The sequence below is a fragment of the Orbicella franksi genome, chromosome 4, assembly GCF_964199315.1.
Source record: "Orbicella franksi chromosome 4, jaOrbFran1.1, whole genome shotgun sequence".
Classification (NCBI taxonomy): Eukaryota; Metazoa; Cnidaria; class Anthozoa; order Scleractinia; family Merulinidae; genus Orbicella; species Orbicella franksi.
In genome coordinates this window covers 21,125,241-21,145,666 of record NC_138148.1, presented here as the reverse complement: position 1 = coordinate 21,145,666, position 20,426 = coordinate 21,125,241, and the positions used below count along the sequence as shown (strand labels likewise).

Sequence of the window (20,426 nt, the reverse complement as noted above, 5' to 3'; positions counted from 1 at the left end):
TTGCAGTTCCTGAGTGTGATGTCTTGGTTAATCGTATCTATAACAAAATTCTCGATCGTGATTGGTTCTCTGCGTGCCTATTTGTGATGTAATCTGTGCGTGATCATGTGAGTGTCCAATTGCAGGTATCCAATTTGAACTTTTCGTAATTGGATACCTATAATTGGATACCCACGTAATTTTACCGAACGCTTTAATGGCTTCCTTTGCAATTTTCACAACTTATGAAAAGCACTACAAACGTTTTTGCTGAAAAGAACTTGCCAAAAGACATTTTTAATTCCGAAATTTGTTATAGATACGATTAATTAGTAATTGGACCTCGTGTGGTACAATTTAGGGAGTAATTGTGCTCGTATTTTCAAATCGGCCTCGTGCTTCATACTCGTCCGATTTTGAAATTACTCACATGATTAGTCCCTGAATTGTACTCCACCCAGTCCAATTACTATTATTAATCAAACAGTTTTTTCCATGATTTTTATCCTGTGTTTTAAAATAATTTACCTAATGTTGTTTTGTCTGGAATGAAAATTTCCATTTAACAAATTGACGTCAGTTTTTCTTGCGTCTGTCCTGTTATTGACGATGAATCTCATCATAACATTGTCAAAGTAGCTGTGGATCCATGAGGCGATAGCCGAGTGGAGCTGCAGACTACTTTGACAGGGCCATTCCAATTCATTGTCAATAACAGGACAGACATATGAAAAACTGATGTCAATTTGTTTTTTACGATAGCGGATTGTCAAATCGTGTGCGCTCGCTCGTTGATGCGTTGCATAAATTATAAAATCATGTGTCTGTCCGCATATTGACAATGAAGATTAGCCAATGAATGCAGGACAATTTCTGCAGTTATTTTAAAAATTTCATTTAAGGTCAAATGAACGAAAATTTAGACATCTTTACTTCGGTGATTTTATAGCGACAAAATGTTACAAAAACACACGTAAAAGGAAATTTATGTGAAAATTTTTCTTTCTGAGCCACGAAAAGGAGTAATAAAGTTAAAAGTACGAAGACAGCGGATGGCTTCACGAAAACATTTCCAAAATGACTGTGTACTTTAATGGAAGGAATGGAACTGAGACTCTGCTTTGTGATGTCATTGTTGTCTTGAACATTGCTATGCTTCTGTGTCAGTGAGTCTTTCTTGGGAAATGGCCAAGGAGTTGGCCTGCTGTTCGGCGGGTAGTATTTGCTTGTTTTTGGTTGTTTTTGTCCAATTGCCGGCTTGCAACATTCCATAGTGAAGTTAAAAGTTGTCTGTACTGCGTCTTTCTTGACTACAAGTTGACGAAGCTTGAAAAAGGGTCCCGACAAACTCCTTATGACAAAATTCTGTTCAAAGCTGTCTTTGGTTAAGTGTTTTACACAAATGTGCGAATGCTTTGAGGGCATGAAACATTCTCTTTTCATTTTTATAAGCCATTCTCTTTTAAGTTTTGGGTCCTGGGGGAACTTGAAAGTGCGAACTTTCATCTACATCTACATTATGGGGTCTTGCAAAGGGAGGCATGCTCCCATCACTGCAAGACATTAAATAAAAAAAATAAAAAGCAAGGTGGGGGGTTGGGGGGTAAAAAACCTTAAAAATATATAATAAAATATGTACATAATTTAAAAAGATTACTAAGAAAAGTTAATTAAGATTAAAAAATTAGAACCCAATTAAAATGTCATCATTCTAATCTAAGAGCGTTCTTGAATAATTGACTTTTTTTAACATCTAAAACATTGTTAGGTAAGGCGTTCCATTTTCTAATAGTCCTACAATAGAATGAGTTCCTATAGCTTTCTGTGTTCAGAGTTAGTTTGATGAACTTGTCTCTGTTCACGAAAAGATCGAAGTTGACAATTACGCCTTTTGATATAGCATGGGATTTCCAGTGCTGATTCACCATGAATAGCTTTATGAAGTAATGTGAGGCGAGCAGATTTCCTTCTGTTTTGAAGGGAGGGCCATTCCAAATCGTCAAGTAAACTGAAAACAGTTCCAGGTGTTCGCTGCCAACAGTTCTTCACAAATCGAGCAGCTCACCGTTGGACATCTTCTATTTGCTTTATATGCTTGTCAATCCAGGGATCCCACACCGGCTTGCATATTCCAGATGAGGTCTCACTAGTGCTTTATAAGCTAATTCTTTAATTGATTCAGGGCAGTTGCCAAGATTTCTTTGCAGGGAGCCAAGAGTTTGGTTTGCTTTGGTAACCTTACTGTCAATATGATGGCCCCAGTCTAGTTTAGAGGATAGCTCAATGTCAAGATATGGATGCTGTGACACTGATTCAAGGGAGTGTCCCATTAATTTATAATCATAAATAACAGGATCACGTTTTCTGGTTATCCTCATGACAAAGCATTTACTTGGGTTAAATTGCATCGGCCAGTTCTTTCCAAAACTTTCTTTTGATTTTGAATAGTTTTCCTCTGAAGTTCACTGTGAATGTGAAACCAAAACAGTTTCAAATTTCCTGCATTTCTTGAGTTCACCAACAGTGACGTCACAAGCTTTATTTCCAACAATTATCCAACAATTTTCCTGACTGCTCTATGATTATAAAGGATAAAAAACAGTGATATTAATGTTCCAATATTTCTGCAATGCTTTGTCCAATTTGTTTGAAAATTCTTGTTGTGGTATAATTTGTTTGTCCTCAGATGGGTAATGAGGAGCAAACTACTCTGATGGAAGGACTGCTGTTTCAGACCATATACACTCTCTGTAAAGAGAGCAAAAATTCACCAGTTCATTATGTAGCTTTTGAAGGTAATTTATATCAGATTAAATAAACAACATCTTTGAATAGTAGATCTTATCAGACAGTTTGTGTATTTGACTGGACTGGTACAATATTTTAGAAGATTCCAGGGTAGGTCAAAAATACATTCAAACACCACAGTGACTTAGTTAACATTTAGTCTAAACTGTCAAATCAAAAAAATGTTATCTCTCTATTTGAAGTGTGTATAATTATGGTTCCCATGGTAACTGTAAATGCTTACTCAACAATGCTATAAATATTCAGGCCACAACAGTTAATATTGTTGTTCCTTGTCTATAGTGACATGTCTGCTCATTGTTTTTTCGTTTGTTCTTCCAGCCATGAGGCAGTGGCTTCTGTGCATGAAGAGTCTTCTCAAGAAGAAAGCATTCCATGAAGGTTCCAAGTGGATGACAAGTGTGGAGTCATATCATGTCACTCATCTAATTGAAATTATTTGGGAGAATCTAGAAGACCCTGTAAGTTAACAAGTTAATAATAGTCATTTATGTTTAATATTAACATTTCTGGTTGTTGGATTTCTCAAATGTAAGGGGTACGTTTTGTGGATGGGGTTGGGGTTTGGTCAGTATTATAGATTTTCAGTTCTGCTGACAGCTCTCTCTGTATACTAGTGATGATCAATTATACTATTAATTGTTTAAATTATGTTGTACAGCCTAAAACGTGTTGATTTAACAAACCTTTGTCCTGTATCTCACATAAATACGTACTAGTTATGCAAAGTTTTTGAGTGTTACAATGGAATATGCCACAAGTCACTTGTATTTTCTTGGTATACCTTTAGGCTGATGTGTATGCTGGGAAAATATAAGTGACAAGTGGCTTTCCTGTATTCTGATTGGCTGTATTTTCCATGACATGGTATTAATCATAATATTTGATGTGCAATAAACACTTGCTACTGAAGTTAAATTTCTATCAATTTTCTCTGTTGTATGAGTATCAAACACTAAGAGAATTTGATGTTGATTTAAGTATTCCCTGTGAAGTATTTAGCATGGTTCACACAGAAATAATGTAGGTACCGTAAAAATGATGAAAGCTGTATTTATCATGCTCAAGTTGAGAATTGTGAGCTTGTTTCTCAAATGTGACTGCCCCCATTATTTATCACTGAGCAGTACTTCCCCCTCTGACCTTTGCATATTAGTAACATAAAACTGTTGCCAATTTGCATTCAATATTTTCTCCAGATAGATGGTGTACCAGGCTTGGCAGTTACTCTGTTTAGCTTGTTGCTTGAGTTACACAAAGATGAAGAGATGGCAAGAAATTCAGTGGATGAAGCAGTACGTTTAGCAATAAGACAACACATGCATGATTCAAGTGGAAACAATATGGGACTTCCATGAACAATATGGGACTTCCATGCATCAATTTTGTCATGTGAATAATCAAGTGTAAACTATACAATTTCAAACAAAATTTATAATAATAATTGTTGTTTTTGTTTTCTTCAGTTTTACGCATCACTTAGGGATAAAGTCATAGGACTTCCTTGGCATGTGAAAGGAAGATATGGCTTGATTTGTTCACTTCTGTCTTGTATTGGCCTTCAACAGGTGACTATTCAAAATAGCTGTTATAGAAGGAATGTCTGCCTAAATAGTCTGCAATTTAAAACCATGTAGTAGCTGAAAAGAAATTTCAATATGTGGAAGGAAAACTTTTTTGACAGAGTAGATTGTTCCAGTTTAGCAGAGATTGAAAAGACAATTTCAAGAAAAGTTTTTTTGTTTTTCATGCATAGTTTTCAACCTTGTCTGAAAATTGTTTTATTGTAGAATGCCTACAGTATTCATTAGCTAACAAGGGATGAGTTCTGTAGCTTGTCCAGTGTGAAGTATGTGCCGCAAGTAGTTACATACATACATGCTCTACTGACTTTCCCCTAAGAGGCTTTTCAAAGGCAATAACTTAAATTTAAATACGTACAACAATAAAAATAAGATGGCAACTATAAAAATCTACTTTAAGGACCCTAAACTGTCAGTAGGTGACCATCTTGCTGTCTGACGCAGTGCCAAGATTCTCATTTAGGGCAGAATTATTGTTTCTGATTTTGTAGCTTTCTCTGTTTCTTGTTTGTTTTTGTCATTAGATCCTAGAAAAACAGCCTTCTCTTTTGGATGATTTGATTCGTTGCCTTGGAGTCAATCAACTGACATCTCCTTCAACAAATGCTTTCAAGGCATTTCTTGAATGTGGCAGGTACATTGCATGAGAGGATTGTGATAGTCACTTGTGTTCTGTAAATTTACTGTCACCTTTCTTTGGTTCATCTGATCTTGTATTGTAAATAAACACTTCTATCTTGTCCATTACATTTACATATGGTGTTGGACTATTAAGGTTGTCAAAATAGCTCTGGAAAAAAATCACCACCTACTTAATGATTGTGGCTGATTACTATGCTTTGCTGTTTGTCTGATTCATTATCAGCTCAGTGAAGACATGGCAAAATCAGCCACTCCCCAGTAGTAAAGCCATCTCTCTCAAAATGTTTTGACAACCCTGGACTATGAGCTTATGTTTGCTATATTGAACAACAAATGAAAGCAAGCAATCAATATGTTAGGAATTTAGGATCCTTATCCTCTTGAGCAATGAAAACTAAATTTTATTTAAGAAATAGAAAACAATTTCCGTGTTTCTACTGAGTCATAGAAACACAAGTGGATGTTTGGGTGAACAAGGTGGTGCTTCCTTTCAAGGTGTTTTCTAATTAATTTTCAAATGTAATAAATGGAAACAGTTGTTTTATTTAACAATCAGGAAGGAAAAGGAACAAACTGAGTTTGTGAAGCAGTGGGAGAAGAGTTGGCAAGATGGATTATTCAGGGCACTTACAAATGAAGATAGGTAAGTATTTTTGGCCTTTTTGTTAAAGTTGTGCATCCATTATTTGGTAATTGGACCTTGTAATAAGCTTATGCCGAACCAGAGTATGTTTACAGGCTGCACGTGGTGTGGCTCAACCCAAAATTATCCCTTGTATACCAACTGGGAGCTGGGGCCTGTTTCTCGCAAGCCCTGGAAACTTTTCGGGCCCGCAAAGCCATTTGTATTTAATCTGTATCTAAAAACAAAGTGGTGTATACGCCTGAAACTGCTTGTAAGAAGGGAGCCTCTGTTCACATTTAGTATATGTGGATAAAACAGCTCTGTAATCATAAGGTTTGAGATTTTGCTATGGCTTTTTGGGTGTGAAAACATTTCAGGACCTTTGAGAAACAGTCCCCTAGTCATGTTGTAAGTGGGTAATACACTTGTAGATGGTGAAGGTAATTATATTCATTTGGGATCAGTTGGGTGGGTAGATCAGCTGGTAGATCAGAGCATACTGGAATGGCAGAGTTCGTGGGTTTGAATCCCCTTCAAGCCTGAATTTTTGCAGACTTTTTCAACTGCTTTAACTGGTGCTTAACTAGGATAATCTCTTTCTTGAAATCTTTATCTTGCAGTTAAAAAATAATGATCTTTTGTATGTTCACTAGTATGCTGGTGAAGTGGTGAGTGAGCTTGCATCGACCAGTGTTCAACTCACCTTTTTAATTAAAAGTGGCTACAAATGACACTACAAGAGAGCAAATACACTGCTTACTTATGCTTACTTAAAAAATGGGATGAAATAATCCATACTTTACTGTATTCTGGATATAAGAGAACTCTGAACACTGATTTAGCATCTTCTGTATCCTGAAAAATGCTCTTAAACATGCTAAGATTGTGAATTTGTTTGTACTTTGTTTGTAAACAGGTTACTGCAGCAGAATGCTTCCCTTTATTGGCTTCCATGTGTACTCAAGTGCATTCCTGAATCTCTCAGCTATTTACTTGAAAAATTGAGACATGCTCATGATAAAGAGAAAACAGCAAACAAGACTTCAGAAGGGACAAGATTTTTGTCAGCTTATCTTTCAGTCTTAAAAGTCAGTCGTTCCTTGGCCATTTTGCAAACTCATGACCTGGTAAGCAATCAATTGACACTGAGTGAGTGATGCAGTTATATAATGCAGCATGTGCTTAAGACATGTTTGAATCTTTTGGTGACATGTTGCATAAAAATAAAATATTTAAAATGGAAGCACATTAACTCCATCCTTGTTTTCAGTTCTTTTCTAGTTTGAAATAATGGTTATTTAATGTTCTACCTCAGTCTAACTTAAATTAGAGGGATTAATTTAATTAATAATTTATTAATTAATTCTGTAGACTGCCCAGGGCTACACTTTTAAAGATTATAGCTCTAAATAGTGAAATAAAATGGAATATTAATAGTTAATCTTATTACAAGTAAAGCATTTTGTAATTTATTGGTAACATTATATTTAGGTTTTTATTTTGCAAGGTCAGGTTATAAGAATAGATGGGCAAACAAAATGCTTAATTTTTTTTATTTTATTTTTTTTATTATGCATTGTTACACACATGGTTACAATACTTATACAGCTATGCTACTTACAAGAGTAATAGATATACTTACATTATTTATAATACTTCGTATTCAATGTAATTTACAATGCTGTACATACATTACTTACAATACAATACAACCACTTACGCTACAAAAAATACAAATGCTTACACTACTTACAATACAATACGATATCTCAAGTTGCTTAACAATGCTAATTAGCATTACTTACGCTACGATTACTAAGGTCACTTGGAATAAAATTCAATTACTAATGCTACTTGAAACTTTTACACCTTGACAAAAAGCATATTTCCATTATTCCATTATACAGGCCAAGCTATATTGAGGGGGAAAATTGCAAAATCAAGTCAGTGAGCAATACTCGATTTTCCATTGCATTTGGAGTTTGGTTTGAAGTTCAGAAATATTGGGGTTCTCAGAAAAAATCTTACAGGAATAGACATAGTGTGTCATGAGAAGCAAGAGAAGATCCAGTCTGTGCTTTTGGATGGAGGTCAACAAAGCTATTTCATCAGTCAAGTTGAATAAAATCTGTTCAGCAGAAGGACTCACATTTAATTTGTGTATATTGTTAAACCACTTTATGGTACTTGAAAATACTGAAATAGAGACATCACACTCTAGAAATGTATGCATTATAGAATCTCTCCTACATATAGAAGAGAATTGCAATGGTCATTGGTTGCAATATTAAATTTCTCAAGAAATTTAATATTGAAAATGCTTCATTCATCAGAAATCAAATAGCTGGCTGGGTTGGGGAGTTGGGGTGGGGTGGGGGCTGCACAGGACACTGTTTACCAGGTGAGTTTGTTAGCCACTGCACACCAATCATATTGTCACTGTGTAAGGTATCTGCTAACAACTCATTAGCTGTATTCTTTGGCAGTTTGTCTAATATTTTGCCCTCTTTATGTTGTGCTCAATCCTTTCACTGGGATACATGTCACTTCCTTTAACACAGTAAGCAAGCTACTGAAAGGGGTTTCAGTAAAGTTTTCACCAAGAGGGCAACTGGTTTTCACGGGTCGGCAAAACGTTTTGAACTGAAAATCTTTATAAGAAAAACTTTCCTCTAGATGGTCAAACAAGGTGGGCAACGAAAATCATTCTCACAGACGGTCAATTTGTCTCATTATGACAGGTATATAATAAAATCAGATTCTTTTTTTTAATTGGATAATACAAAACAAGACAGTGCAAGGTACAATTAATAACTGACAAATCAAGTTTTCTCTCTTTCAGGATGAAAGCTGTCTACATCAGGGCCTGACTCATTTACAGGATGACATAAGAGCTACTGCACTGTCAGTGATTAGTTTTACACCCAAAACTGCAGGTGATCGAGTCACATTGTTTTCTTTGTTAATGAAAATGCTTCATTTAACTTTTCAGAGTTGGTCATTGAAATTTATTATTTTTTATGAACTGGAGAGGTGAATCTGAATTACTGTATGTTCACTGTCAATCATTCTTTGTTCCATTGAACAAGACACCAAAGACACCAACATGGAGGGAATTGACGTAATTTCGTAATTGACGCACACCGTGGCAAATGGTCAGGTTACCATCGCATTTCCAAACACCAAGAAGAGAGTTGAGAAAACGACGCATAGCAGAGTATTTCTGACAAACTTTGAGATGTTTAGAAATGTGATCAAATGCTGTCTTGAGTGTTTGATATATCTTCTCAATCGAAACTTAAACTAGGGAGAAAGTGAAGAACTAAAATGGTAGAAATCTTTTCCATCACAGTCATGATTTCCTCAGTTTAAAGGTGATGAATTATTGCTAAGTTTGAGAATGCTATTGTAGTGCTAGTGTTAGCACTTTTGATTTAAGAAGTGTTTTTCGATGTAATAATAAGAAAGAGAAAAACGGTTTCCCAGATTCAAAAACCCTAAACCCTAATCCTAACCCTAAGATTCAAATAAATTGTCCCTAGGGAGAGTACAGCTGGAAGGGCCTGTAGAACCAGTAAATCATGTAAGACAGAAGTAAAGAAAGGATCACGCAAATTTGATTTGTTTAATTTCCACCTGATCAACTCACAAAATTATACACGTGATAATTATATTGGAGCTTTTAGATTCTAATGGCTTAGTGTTTGTTCATGTTTTGATTACCTTTTAGAGCTCTTGTCATTGATGGAACTAAAACTTCTGAAGGAATTCCTGCCTCACAACTTAAACACAGCCTGTGCTCCATTCAGACAAACACTCTTTGTCTCTATGAAGAAAATCCTTGGCAGAGTCAGGGACGGCAGGTTGGTATATAAGTTTCAGTGTGAACAGTAGCAAATTGAATTATTTGAAGTTATTTGTTGGTGTGATTGCAGCTTAATCCTGTTGAAGGAACACTTTCAACTTGCTAACCAAAGAAAAAAGGACTGTGCTCTACCTGACACAGTGTACATGATGTTTGGTGAGTAAGAGAAACGTATTATTCATAAAAGGCTCTTGAATATTTTAATGTATAGGTTTTTCAAGTTGGTATGTGTAGAGACTTTAAAGACAACGAGGATATTAAGCAGAAGTGTACATAGTCATTGTAGTTCTAATCTTTGATTGAAAGTAGAATCACACATTTTTACTGGTGAGGACACTCACCATAGCCCATCTAGCTTGGTAATTGCCACTGTTCATCCACAATGTGTTTGTCTCTGTCGATATATCACTCACAAGAGCCAAAGGCGATCGATTTACAAGCGTTTAGAGAGTTTAGTCTGTTGCACCAATAAAGAAAAGTCAAGGAATGAGTGAAGACATCTGACAATGTAACTATACTAATTATCCATGTGCAATGTTGTTGCAGAGTTTGTTACTTGGCTATTCGATCTGGTAGTGGCATGCTTCTTTCCAGGAGCCTCCTATCAAAGACAGAAGACTGGTGAGGAGAAAACTCAATATGATAAAACCGCTCCCTGTCCTAATGTTCTTACTCATACATGTATGTTGCCAAATCATGGTCTGAGGGTAATGCCTGTTGATTGTTTTTTACATGTTTTCAGCAATGCACCTTTTAGGGGCCATCTTCGATGTATTTTCACTAAAATGGCAGCCAGACAAGAAGAAGGGTCAGCCACCAGGTATGTATGTGGTGCTTGGGTAGTGCGTGTCTGTTTGCACAGATATGTATGGCACAACAGAGTTTCTGTGCTTTCTATCTTGTCTTCAGTTGAAGTTAAATGACAAGATGAGGAAAACATAAGAACACTGTAAGAATGTTTAGCCAATCAGGGAAGATCTAACTCTGACTGGAATTCAGGGCACATTTCCTCATTAAAGTTAATGCGCATGCTTGCCAGGAATCACATCAAAATGTTTGCAGGCATCATTATTTGCTCAATGGACAAAAGATATTGCTAGCAGAACAAAGACAAGTGATAGCGTTCTTCTTTCAAAATATAAAATCTTGAGTCTTTGTACATTTCATAGCATGATAAATAATGTATAGTTTAAGTTTATGGCATCCATAAACTGATGTTAATGAGACCTGAGAGACAATATCTCAAAGTCAGGCACACACATTCTGCATTGTAACACTTTATTTCAGAGACATGTAACACTATGAACCTCGTGTCATGCTCATAAGTAAATCCCAGTAACATAGGTAACATGCCACCAATTCCTGATCTCAAAGTCCATCAGGGATTCCCAGTTGAAAACAATCACCCCCTTTGGATATCACAACAAACCTTTCATTTCCTAAGTAAAGCCACTGTTATCTACATCTGTAAAAGACAGTGTATCAATGGTTCCAGTCATGTCTCTCACATGTCCACCTCATGCCCCTGACCTCTAGTCAAGCACACGTTCCTCGTTTTATTCAGTCTTCTCGTTTGTGCCGATCCTTCGACATGACTGGGACCCTTGCTCTACACATCTGAACCCCTGATACTACGCTTTAGGACCATCTTCAAGCGAATAAACAAAATCATTTAGATCTATAGAAATGTTCACCATGAATAAGGCTAATAATCTGCCTTTCCCAAAAAAAAAAAAAAAAATAGGGGCAAGCTTTGACACTACAATTCAGAATGTCGTGTATAGATACTGAACATTACTATTCTGCTACTTTTAGAAAAACAGTTATCCATATATACTTATGATATCATTTGCTTAGTATAAAATAATAATAATAACTATTATAATTATACCATTAATGGCTATAGGCTAGGGTTATCTGTCTCCTAGCAAGCCTTAGACCTTATCATTCAGGGTGCAATGAACAGAGACTGTATTTCGGTGACTTTCTGTTGTTTGCTATTAAAGGATGGTGGCAGGGAAGTACACCCATTAGCTGCACTTTACCCCACAGTAAGGCTCTAGCCCACTGGAGACAGGTCCGGAGAAATTACCTATTCCAAGGTGGCTACCCCCGGTACCACCTGATCTGTACTCCCCCCAGGAGGGGCTCCCCCTCCTGGTTCCCTCAGTCCCCTGGGACTGTGGGATATGGGCCTCACCCCTGGAGGCAGGTCTGGAACTTTTATTCCAGGGTGGCTACCCCCGTTACCACCCGATCTGTACTCCCCCAGGAGGGCCCCCTTCCTGGACCCCTACTCCCCAGTCGTCCTTCCCTGCCACCCAAATTTTACCCACAGCCAGTGTGGTATTTCCTAAATGTAGTATGGTTAGTGGAAGCTCAGACCAAGCCTCGAAAGAGGATCATTAATTGTAGTTTTTCACTTGAGTGTTGAAAGTAATTCGCATTTTTCATAGCTTTGTCGTCCATTCAGAAGTAAAACCAAAACCAATTTTACACGTGACTTGGCCGTACTCGTTTTCGAGCGCTTCTGTCAGCTGCATGTTTTTGCTTTGAGTTTTGATTGGTTCACTGGATTGTCTTTGTCCTTTGTTATTGGCCAGTGGTTACTTTTGTTTTGGTTTGGCGATATTCAGTTCATGACCGCCCTAGTAACAAATGTAACAGCACTTGTTACTTCTGGCCAGTTACCAACTTTAGTTACGTGCGGAATTATGATAACTCTGTTGTATTGTTGCAGCTTCATGTCACTTGCTTGTTTCACTGGCCAATCAGCATGGATACTTAAAGTTCTTCTCTACCAGGTATGATCTTTGTATATTTGTAATGAGAACCCTTCTGTAAACCCATTTGTGATGTGGGCTTCCTCACTAAAGACAATAAGACGCTTAATGGTTTGATTCTGGATAAGATAAAGGGTTGGATTGAATAATGCTTCTCGTATTAGTTACCTTGCACAGTGATATTACTGTACACTTAACCAGCATTTGCAGTATCTGTATAGCAGAATTTGTAAACATATCAACTGTGCCACAATATTACTCACTTAATTGTGTAATGAAGTTTTTATAAACATAGTCTTAAAGGCCATTAAGATCAAATTCTCCATACCCATTTTTTACATTTTCGCACACAATAGGTCTTTCCTAGATTTTTTGCCAAATTTCAATCTATTACGAACATTAGAACTCATTTCGTTTGGACCTTTATTTCCGAGAATTTACGGCCGTCATTAATTTTCCTTGCTCCAAGTCTTGGTTGAGAATTTGAGAAAATGACGTCATTTTCTGAAAAATACCACACGGGTTGAAATTATAATAACAATTAGCACAGCAATTCGCATAAAGAATAACAAAAACTTTGGCTCATATATTCGTGCAATTTTTTACATTAATTGTTATCATAATTTCAACCCGTGCGGTATTTTTGAGAAAATGACGTCATTTTCTCAAATTTTCAACCAAGACTTGGAACAATGAAAGTTAATGGCGGCCGTAAATTCTCGGAAATTAAGGTCCAAAAACCACGAGTTTTAATGTTCGTAGAAAATTGAAATTGGGCAAGATATCCAGGAAAGACTTAATGTGTACGAAAATGTAAAGAAATGGATATCGAGAATTTCGTCGTAGTGGCACTTTAAAGTTTATATTTTTTTGGAGTTGTTGGTTGCTTTTTTTCACTTTTCGTATCCTAAGATTTCTACTCAATAAAGAGCTGAGATTAATGGCAGAAGCTTAAGTTTTCAATTGGTGTCAATTGTATTTTTTTTACATTATCAGGAGTGCTGCCATGTTGTTTGGATGTATTGAAAGTTCTTACGCTGATGTAAGTAAACTGTTGTTGAAATAATTATAGTTACAGTAATGGCACATTTAATTTGTAAATTTGTCAAGAGTATGACTTTTGTGTGAAACACATTGGTACATTTCTCTGATTGTTGTTACAATTATATGTGCCTTTAAGGAGCACCAATGTCGGGTGCTATTTGATGCGACTATACAGCACGAAAACGACCCACATCATGTGCGAAATCCAGCTTTAAAATGTTTTCAAACCAGATTGATCCTCATCGTATGCTTTTCTCTTTATTACTTATGTGCTCACACTTGACATGCATACACAGTGTTGACTAGAATGACATAACTGTGAATGAATGAGCCTTTCTAAACTTTTAGTAACATTCCAGTTTTGATAGTATAGTATCATATGAACATGCCAAGCATCATTTTTATTTGAATTGCGAGAGAAAGATTTACAGACGTGAGAGATCATCGCAGTAATGTATGCAACTTGGGTAGCTGGAAATAAAGCCTGAGGGGTTTTTTTCGGCGTTATGGTCGCAGCTGCCTAAAGTGGGTAGATAACTGCAATGATCTCTCATGCCTCAATTGTGTAGCGTGTTCTTATTAGAGAACTGTTTGGCTTACAGATTCGCGATACAGCATTCTACCTACTCCAAGAACACTTTTCATGGCCTTTGATATTGCTAGAGAACGATTCCACAGGCAAAGCATCTGCCAGTATATTGCTACAAAAGGCCTTGACTCTAGTGAGAAGCCCAAAAGTACAAGACTGTGAGAGTGCAGCTGTTATATTTCGACTTATTCAAAGAAAGTATGTTCCACTGAGAAAAATATCATTATATCTTTACGGTAGACTCAAATGTAAAGGTCATAATGACCCTAACTCAAGTTCGTAATCACTTGAAACTGAGACACGCGCTTAAGTTGCTGACATCAAATCCTTTCATAATCGTTTATCTCTGTTGAAAAATGTTGTACATGAAGGCATTAAGTAATTTCAAATCTAGCTGATGTAAGCTGTGTTCTTGATTATTTTTAAAGATATGTGTCAGAATTAGAATGGGACTGTAACTTCTTGACTGTGGAAGTGAAACCCTCCGCAATCCTTGCCAGTAAATCAAGTAGCAGTGGGAAGCTGTTTAGTGTTGTTCAAATGCTGCAGCAACTCTTGGCTGAACTCAAAATGCATGTGAAGGCTGCACAGGACGACATGAAGTTTGCATCACGAAATGCACCAGGCCATGGTAGGGGTCCTGTGGTAACGGGTTATATGACGTCATTGTTAAATGATGATAACGTTTTCATTATTTGTTTATTGTGGGTAGTTTTAATGTTGTGTTGGTTATTATAATGAGCTTCCTACACGCGTCAACGTCTACCCATTGTAAAGGTAGCCTTGAAACACAGTTCTGTTTTCTTCTTATTTTCAATCCAGCTTTGCGTCTGTTATTTATTTCAATGTTGTTGTACAGGCATTTCATTGGCCATGGCACAAAGTGTTGAGGAAACATTCGATGATATCAAGGACGCTGAGCTGTGTAAACTGCGTGATCTAGAGTGTTGGCGTCAGCTACAGACTGTACTGCATGACACTGTGGACACTGCTGTTCAAATCATTACTGACATGATGGACACGCTGTCTGGAAACTACGGCAGCACTCATGCAAGTATGACAGCCTTGCTATTTTCAGTTTAGTTTTTTTAAAATTTGATTTTTAGGAATTTAATGCTGAAGTATACATGTACCTTGCGTACATTCTGCCAATACAATTAATTAATAGCAATGACGAGATATTGATGAGCTCTTGAAGGGGTTGACATGCACCCCTCTTATACTCTCAAAATGTAAAGTGTAACATGTTGATAGCAAAAACGATGGTAAATGTGGAAGGAGTGAGGAAACTGAACCCGCTGATCAACCTCGCATCATTAAATACCATCTGTTGATACATTGCACAGTTTTGTTATCGTAAAACTCCAATAATATGTCCTTTGTTTATTTTTGTGCAAAAGGCTTTTCTGTTGGGATGATTTTCCTAGGTGCTTATCATTAGAAGGAATTTTTGGTTTCAAAAATAGCCGGCTTATTTTTGGAAAAATTGGTAAAACACTCAAACTCGATGAATATAAACAATTTTGGCATAAAGTAACTTAATTTTCGTTGCACTTCACCTCTGCTTTGTTGTAGTACATTTTAGACAAATTTCTGGTGTGACCATTTGAATTAGTAACATAAGTGCTTTACAAAGTTTCTTAAGCTGACATTTCGATCGTAAGCTCTTCACTATGGCAAGGATGAAGGACTAACACTCCAATGTGCACTGACGCTCAAAATGTCAGTTTCACAGACTAGCTACTGCTTTTAATTTACCTTTATCAACTTCAAGGTGATAAATAGCAAAGTGTTTGAGTTGCTCAGCGATGAAGCCCGACGGTTTCTTTACAAAGTAATAGCTTAGTTTTTTTTTTTTTTAATATATACATTTTTTCCTGTAGTTGGTGGGGCGTCATTTGCTGATATAGGTCAAGCCTTGGATGAAATATTATCGTTCTCAATGGATGTGAGTGATGAGGAAACCAAAGAACCCTTTTCTGTCCAGTCACACAAAGACATTGTTATTTCATGTTGCTGGCTTCGTATCAAGGTAAGGTCTTGTTTGATAACTGCTCACTGTATTTGTAGCTGGTGTTTATAAAACAATGATTTGCGATACGAGTTGAATATGACTAAACCGCTTCCACATACTTTTACACTAACACTCAAAATCTGAGCCAATTTTGAACATGTCTTACATTTACGCCATTTCATATCACTGTTTTCTGCAGTGTGCATGTCAGCTTCTGGCGGTTATCTTTGAAAAGAACACAGTTAACCTTGAGCATATGTCTATGGCTACATTACTTGATGATGAATCTCTCAAGCTTGTCGCAGAAACAGCATGCAAAGTTATACTACAGTGCAGGCACCAGGTACTGCTTTATTCAATCTTGTTTATTCTAATTATTTGTCATTTATTCTAGTTTAAATACAAAGTCTGCTACGGAGGAATTGTAGCATTTGCAGGTGTATTTTTAGACTGTTCACAGCCTTCAATTTTCTCACATTTTATTCGATCGTTGAACGCGCGGAAAGAATCGCGAAAAAACTGGACGCCAGCACAAAACGAGAGACTTGACACGTTAGGCGGTGGGGACCGAGAAAAATAGAAGGGCTTCTGTCTTCTTCGTTTAGCTGGCTTCGCTCGTCAAACCGCCCCCACCCCCCCACCCCCGCCAGCTTTGGGCTCGTTTCGCTCGCTTTTTCTTTCGCATGCGTTGAAAAATAGAGAAGCTCCGAACAGTCTAGTGTATTTTGAGTGAGGTATTTTTGTCTTTTTTCAATTACTCACCCTTCACTTGATGCAATGATTGTTATATGATGCCATTTCATTTTTGCAGTTTAGCTTGAAAACTGGAACTGGCCAACAACAACAAAAAATTCGTCAAGGCTAAAGGTAAATAAACGCTTTTACCTTTTTTCTCTCCAGGGTGTCGTCCAAAATTGTCGGGGAAGTTTTATGAGGATTTGCCAGTGTCTATTCCATTCATCACAGCCATGTCTTCACTGTTTGCCAAACACATGGTTAAATGAGATGTTGAGCACAGTGTCTTCAACAAGCTCTGTGACCTCCGTTACTAGACGCAGGTTTGTATGGACTCCAGCTCTATTAATATTCGACAAAGTAGTGATAAACACAGACTAACCAGCTTGAAAAGATAAATCTACCCATGAGAGAAATTCTATGGCTCATTTCTGCTGCTGCCTGAAGTGATCAAGTATTCGTCCCCCACCTGGATGGGATGTTAGTTCTCCCCTGCCACGGCTTTTTTTTGCTCGCCCTACCAATTCACGTGTACCCTTTGATACTTCTACTTATAGAAAGACACACACACATTATAGGGACCTAGGTAAGGGCTCCAACCAAGACCTCTCAATCTTGACTACCACACACGCATCATTTAAACAGTGTAAAAACTGTAAAGTGTTACTACTTTGTTTCTGAATAAATACCAACCCGAAGGGTATGGCGTTCGTTAGACAGTGCTGATCTCACTCCGAATGTTCGTTAGCTAGTGTTGCTTTGTTGTATTTTTAGTGCTGGGCTTCCTGTGGTTTTCTCGACCATTTTGTCATGCGAACCAACATCTGGACAAAGACCGCTGTTAAAACAGTGTATGGAGTCTCTTTTGGACACTGCAGCATCACCTCTTCCTACTGTGATCGACGAACATAAAGATCTGCCTCAGGTATACGAGTTAACTGCTCCAGCAACTTGTCTCACACTCGTGACTGTTCGGAGAATTAAAGACAGACAATCTGACGTAGACTAATTAACCCTTTGAATACCAAACTTTCGTTAAAAAATACCGCATTTAACCGTTTGGTCAGGTTTTTTGGATGCCATGACGCTAAATAAGCCTAAGTTTTTCTAAGAAAACTTTTTTTCCTACATAAGGAGAGATTTTTCGAGGATTACGTACAAAATTGGGCAATATTTCAATTCCGGGCATGCGCCTAAGCCAAAATTTGGACTTTTTTTTTGCCATTACCCGTTCTCAATTTTGTTTGTTGCCCCTTTCCGTTCTTTTAATTCTCGTCCCTTTTACTCTGGCTACCTTTTGCGTTGCATGTTCTTTCTGGCCGCCGTGAAAAGTTGGATGTTAATTACGGGCGAAGCTTAGAAATGAACAATGATCAATCATAGGCATAGTGGACCATTTTACCACCGTTTTTGCACCAAAACTGGTAACGTTGTCTTTCGATTTGTGACGTCGGAATGTCGTCGATATCTAAACCTGACCAATGTACGGAAAGGTCTAGCCTAGTTCTACTATCTGCTTATCAAGAATATCTGTAGGCATTTAAATTGATGACGTCACAAGTGAAACAAAGAGCACGACCATTAATTACGCGTATATGTGTACTTAGGGCTCAAAGGGTTAACTTGTGATTAACTTTGTGGACAGCTGGTTTGTGGGTGTTGTTGAAATTTCTTATTTAGACACTAATGTTTTACTGGAAACTACACCACTCTTAAAATTCATACGAAACTACATCCGGGACCCGAGTGGCGTATGTGCCATATCCTCACTGGTGAGGACATTTCTCGCTTTTTCACGGTTGTTTGCGCGAACTGTCAGTTTGTCTGTTTAATAAAAAGAAAATTACACGGTGGCTTGAAGATATTAATTTTCTTATCTCGTGTTAAGAAAAACATTGTACTCGCTCGCTGTCCTCGTTCGTAAAATATTGTTTTTACTACTTGAAAATAGAATTCATATCTTCGTGCCGCCACGCAGTATCCTTTATATGTCAAAATCCTTACGAGGTCGTTATACACTCATGAAAAACATGATCACTACATGAACTGAATGAAGTTCTCCGTTCGTTGATGATTAGAATCTGTCGAGACGTACAAGAAGTAACTCTTGCACTTTCTTCGTTTCCAAAAAAGTATATTCAAAGGCAATTACTCACAATTACGTTGAATGTTGTTGTTTTTTAATCGATCTCTGGTGGTTTCTTGACAACCCAGGTACACGCAATCAATATTCTCAAAGCTCTCTATCAAGACACTTCTCTTGGTTGTGGAGTTCTACAGTACGCCTCACAAGGAACTGTAATGGCTGTCACTGGCTTTGCATCCTCGTCATGGGCGGTTAGAAATGCTTCCATGCAGCTGTTTGGTAAGCGAACCAATAATGCCATTGTAGGGTTTCCACAGGTCAGGAAATGGGCAGGGAAAAATTCTTCAAGGTCGGGGAAAAGGCGGGGAATTATATTTTGAGTCAGGAAAAATTGACATTTTGAAGAAAAGTCTGGGGAAATGAAATTATAGCACCGCTGATGTACTACCATTTTAGGTTTGTTGGCTTGACAATGTTTCCCGAAGAAGGTCAATTTGTGCCAATCAGTATAAATGAAACATAGAAACATCAAAATAATGGGTGGAAAGGACGGCTGTTAGGGGAGGCTGAAGGCCGCTCCTCTATCTGAGATTTTGTGGGTTTTTTCAGTCAGGAAAATTTAATTTTTATCAGAGAAAAGTCAGGAAATTTTTAAAGTTGATGTCTGTGGCAACTATGCATTCTATAGCTTTGAGTACTGATTTGTATTTGAATAACAACGCAGCTTGTATAAAATGACTCTGTTTGTCAACCTCGTTCCCAGGGTCTCTCATCTTACCGCTTCCAGGGGGCGGTAAGATGAGAGACCCTGGGAACGAGGTTGTCTGTTTGTCTGTTAATAAATCCACTGATCTCCCATCCCATTCTTCTTCGTGATAATTATCTTAAAATGCATCCAGTAGTTTATTTTCTGTACACACCTAGGAAGGAACCTTCACAGATTTAATGGGTGAATAGTGTTTAACGCGTGATAACATAATATTCTGGTGTACTGCCGCACTATTCACGGATATGTTAATTTACAGGTTCCTTGGTAAAGCGAATGTTCGGTCAGCGGCGAGGAACAGATGACGACCGTGAAATGAACGCAATCAATGCCATGGACTTTTTTAACAGCTATCCTGCTTTGCATAATTTCTTCCTCAGTCATTTACAAAGCACATCAGATTCTGTTTCTAACACCTCTCTGTTTTCACCAATGTCAAGACCTGAACTGTTTCCTATTCTAACACTTCTGTCCAACCTTCACCCATGCCCTGAAGCCAATGAAAGGTAAAGTCTTTTCTTAGCAATCTATTTAACGTTTATCCGGAGTTCACATTGCGTATTGAACTGTCGAAACTGTAGTGAATAAATCTGGTTCTAGTCAACTAGCATACAAGCTGCTGGGAGTCATCTCAGTTATTCTGTTGGGAGGGAGAGAGACAGGGTTGCAGAATGGTAAGACAACTCTGCTGATCTTAGCGTGTGTAAGATACTCACAGATGTCAAACTGTTTCATTCAGTGAAAGTCTGAATAAAAGAGCAATGACTTCTGCATCAACATACATTATCAAGATAGAAATTGTTGACCCTGTCTCACAAATGCTGTGCATGAAACAAAATCACATTAAAACTCAATTTTCCAGTATTTTGTACTAGGTGAAGGTCGCTTAGTACAATTCTGTTGAATC

General features: G+C 37.5%; 1 protein-coding gene and 1 pseudogene across 2 annotated transcripts in view; one reads left to right on the top strand and one right to left on the bottom strand.

The window, feature by feature from the left end:
* LOC145483694 (tRNA (32-2'-O)-methyltransferase regulator THADA-like) overlaps window positions 1-20,426 on the top strand; it is a 36,251-nt gene that overhangs the window by 8,685 nt on the left and 7,140 nt on the right. For both annotated transcript variants that reach the window (XM_081462238.1, XM_081462237.1), the window contains 23 exons: window positions 2,666-2,774; window positions 3,109-3,248; window positions 3,987-4,082; window positions 4,254-4,355; window positions 4,895-5,004; window positions 5,569-5,655; window positions 6,554-6,764; window positions 8,480-8,573; window positions 9,368-9,500; window positions 9,573-9,658; window positions 10,049-10,123; window positions 10,245-10,322; window positions 12,243-12,306; window positions 13,282-13,327; window positions 13,932-14,116; window positions 14,347-14,549; window positions 14,778-14,972; window positions 15,802-15,950; window positions 16,132-16,275; window positions 16,833-16,990; window positions 17,442-17,592; window positions 18,882-19,032; window positions 19,779-20,025. In XM_081462238.1, coding sequence (XP_081318364.1) covers window positions 2,666-2,774; window positions 3,109-3,248; window positions 3,987-4,082; window positions 4,254-4,355; window positions 4,895-5,004; window positions 5,569-5,655; window positions 6,554-6,764; window positions 8,480-8,573; window positions 9,368-9,500; window positions 9,573-9,658; window positions 10,049-10,123; window positions 10,245-10,322; window positions 12,243-12,306; window positions 13,282-13,327; window positions 13,932-14,116; window positions 14,347-14,549; window positions 14,778-14,972; window positions 15,802-15,950; window positions 16,132-16,275; window positions 16,833-16,990; window positions 17,442-17,592; window positions 18,882-19,032; window positions 19,779-20,025 — 3,014 coding nt within the window. The remainder of the gene's footprint in view (window positions 1-2,665; window positions 2,775-3,108; window positions 3,249-3,986; window positions 4,083-4,253; window positions 4,356-4,894; window positions 5,005-5,568; window positions 5,656-6,553; window positions 6,765-8,479; window positions 8,574-9,367; window positions 9,501-9,572; window positions 9,659-10,048; window positions 10,124-10,244; window positions 10,323-12,242; window positions 12,307-13,281; window positions 13,328-13,931; window positions 14,117-14,346; window positions 14,550-14,777; window positions 14,973-15,801; window positions 15,951-16,131; window positions 16,276-16,832; window positions 16,991-17,441; window positions 17,593-18,881; window positions 19,033-19,778; window positions 20,026-20,426) is intronic.
* On the bottom strand, window positions 14-2,669 carry LOC145483696 (uncharacterized; annotated as a pseudogene).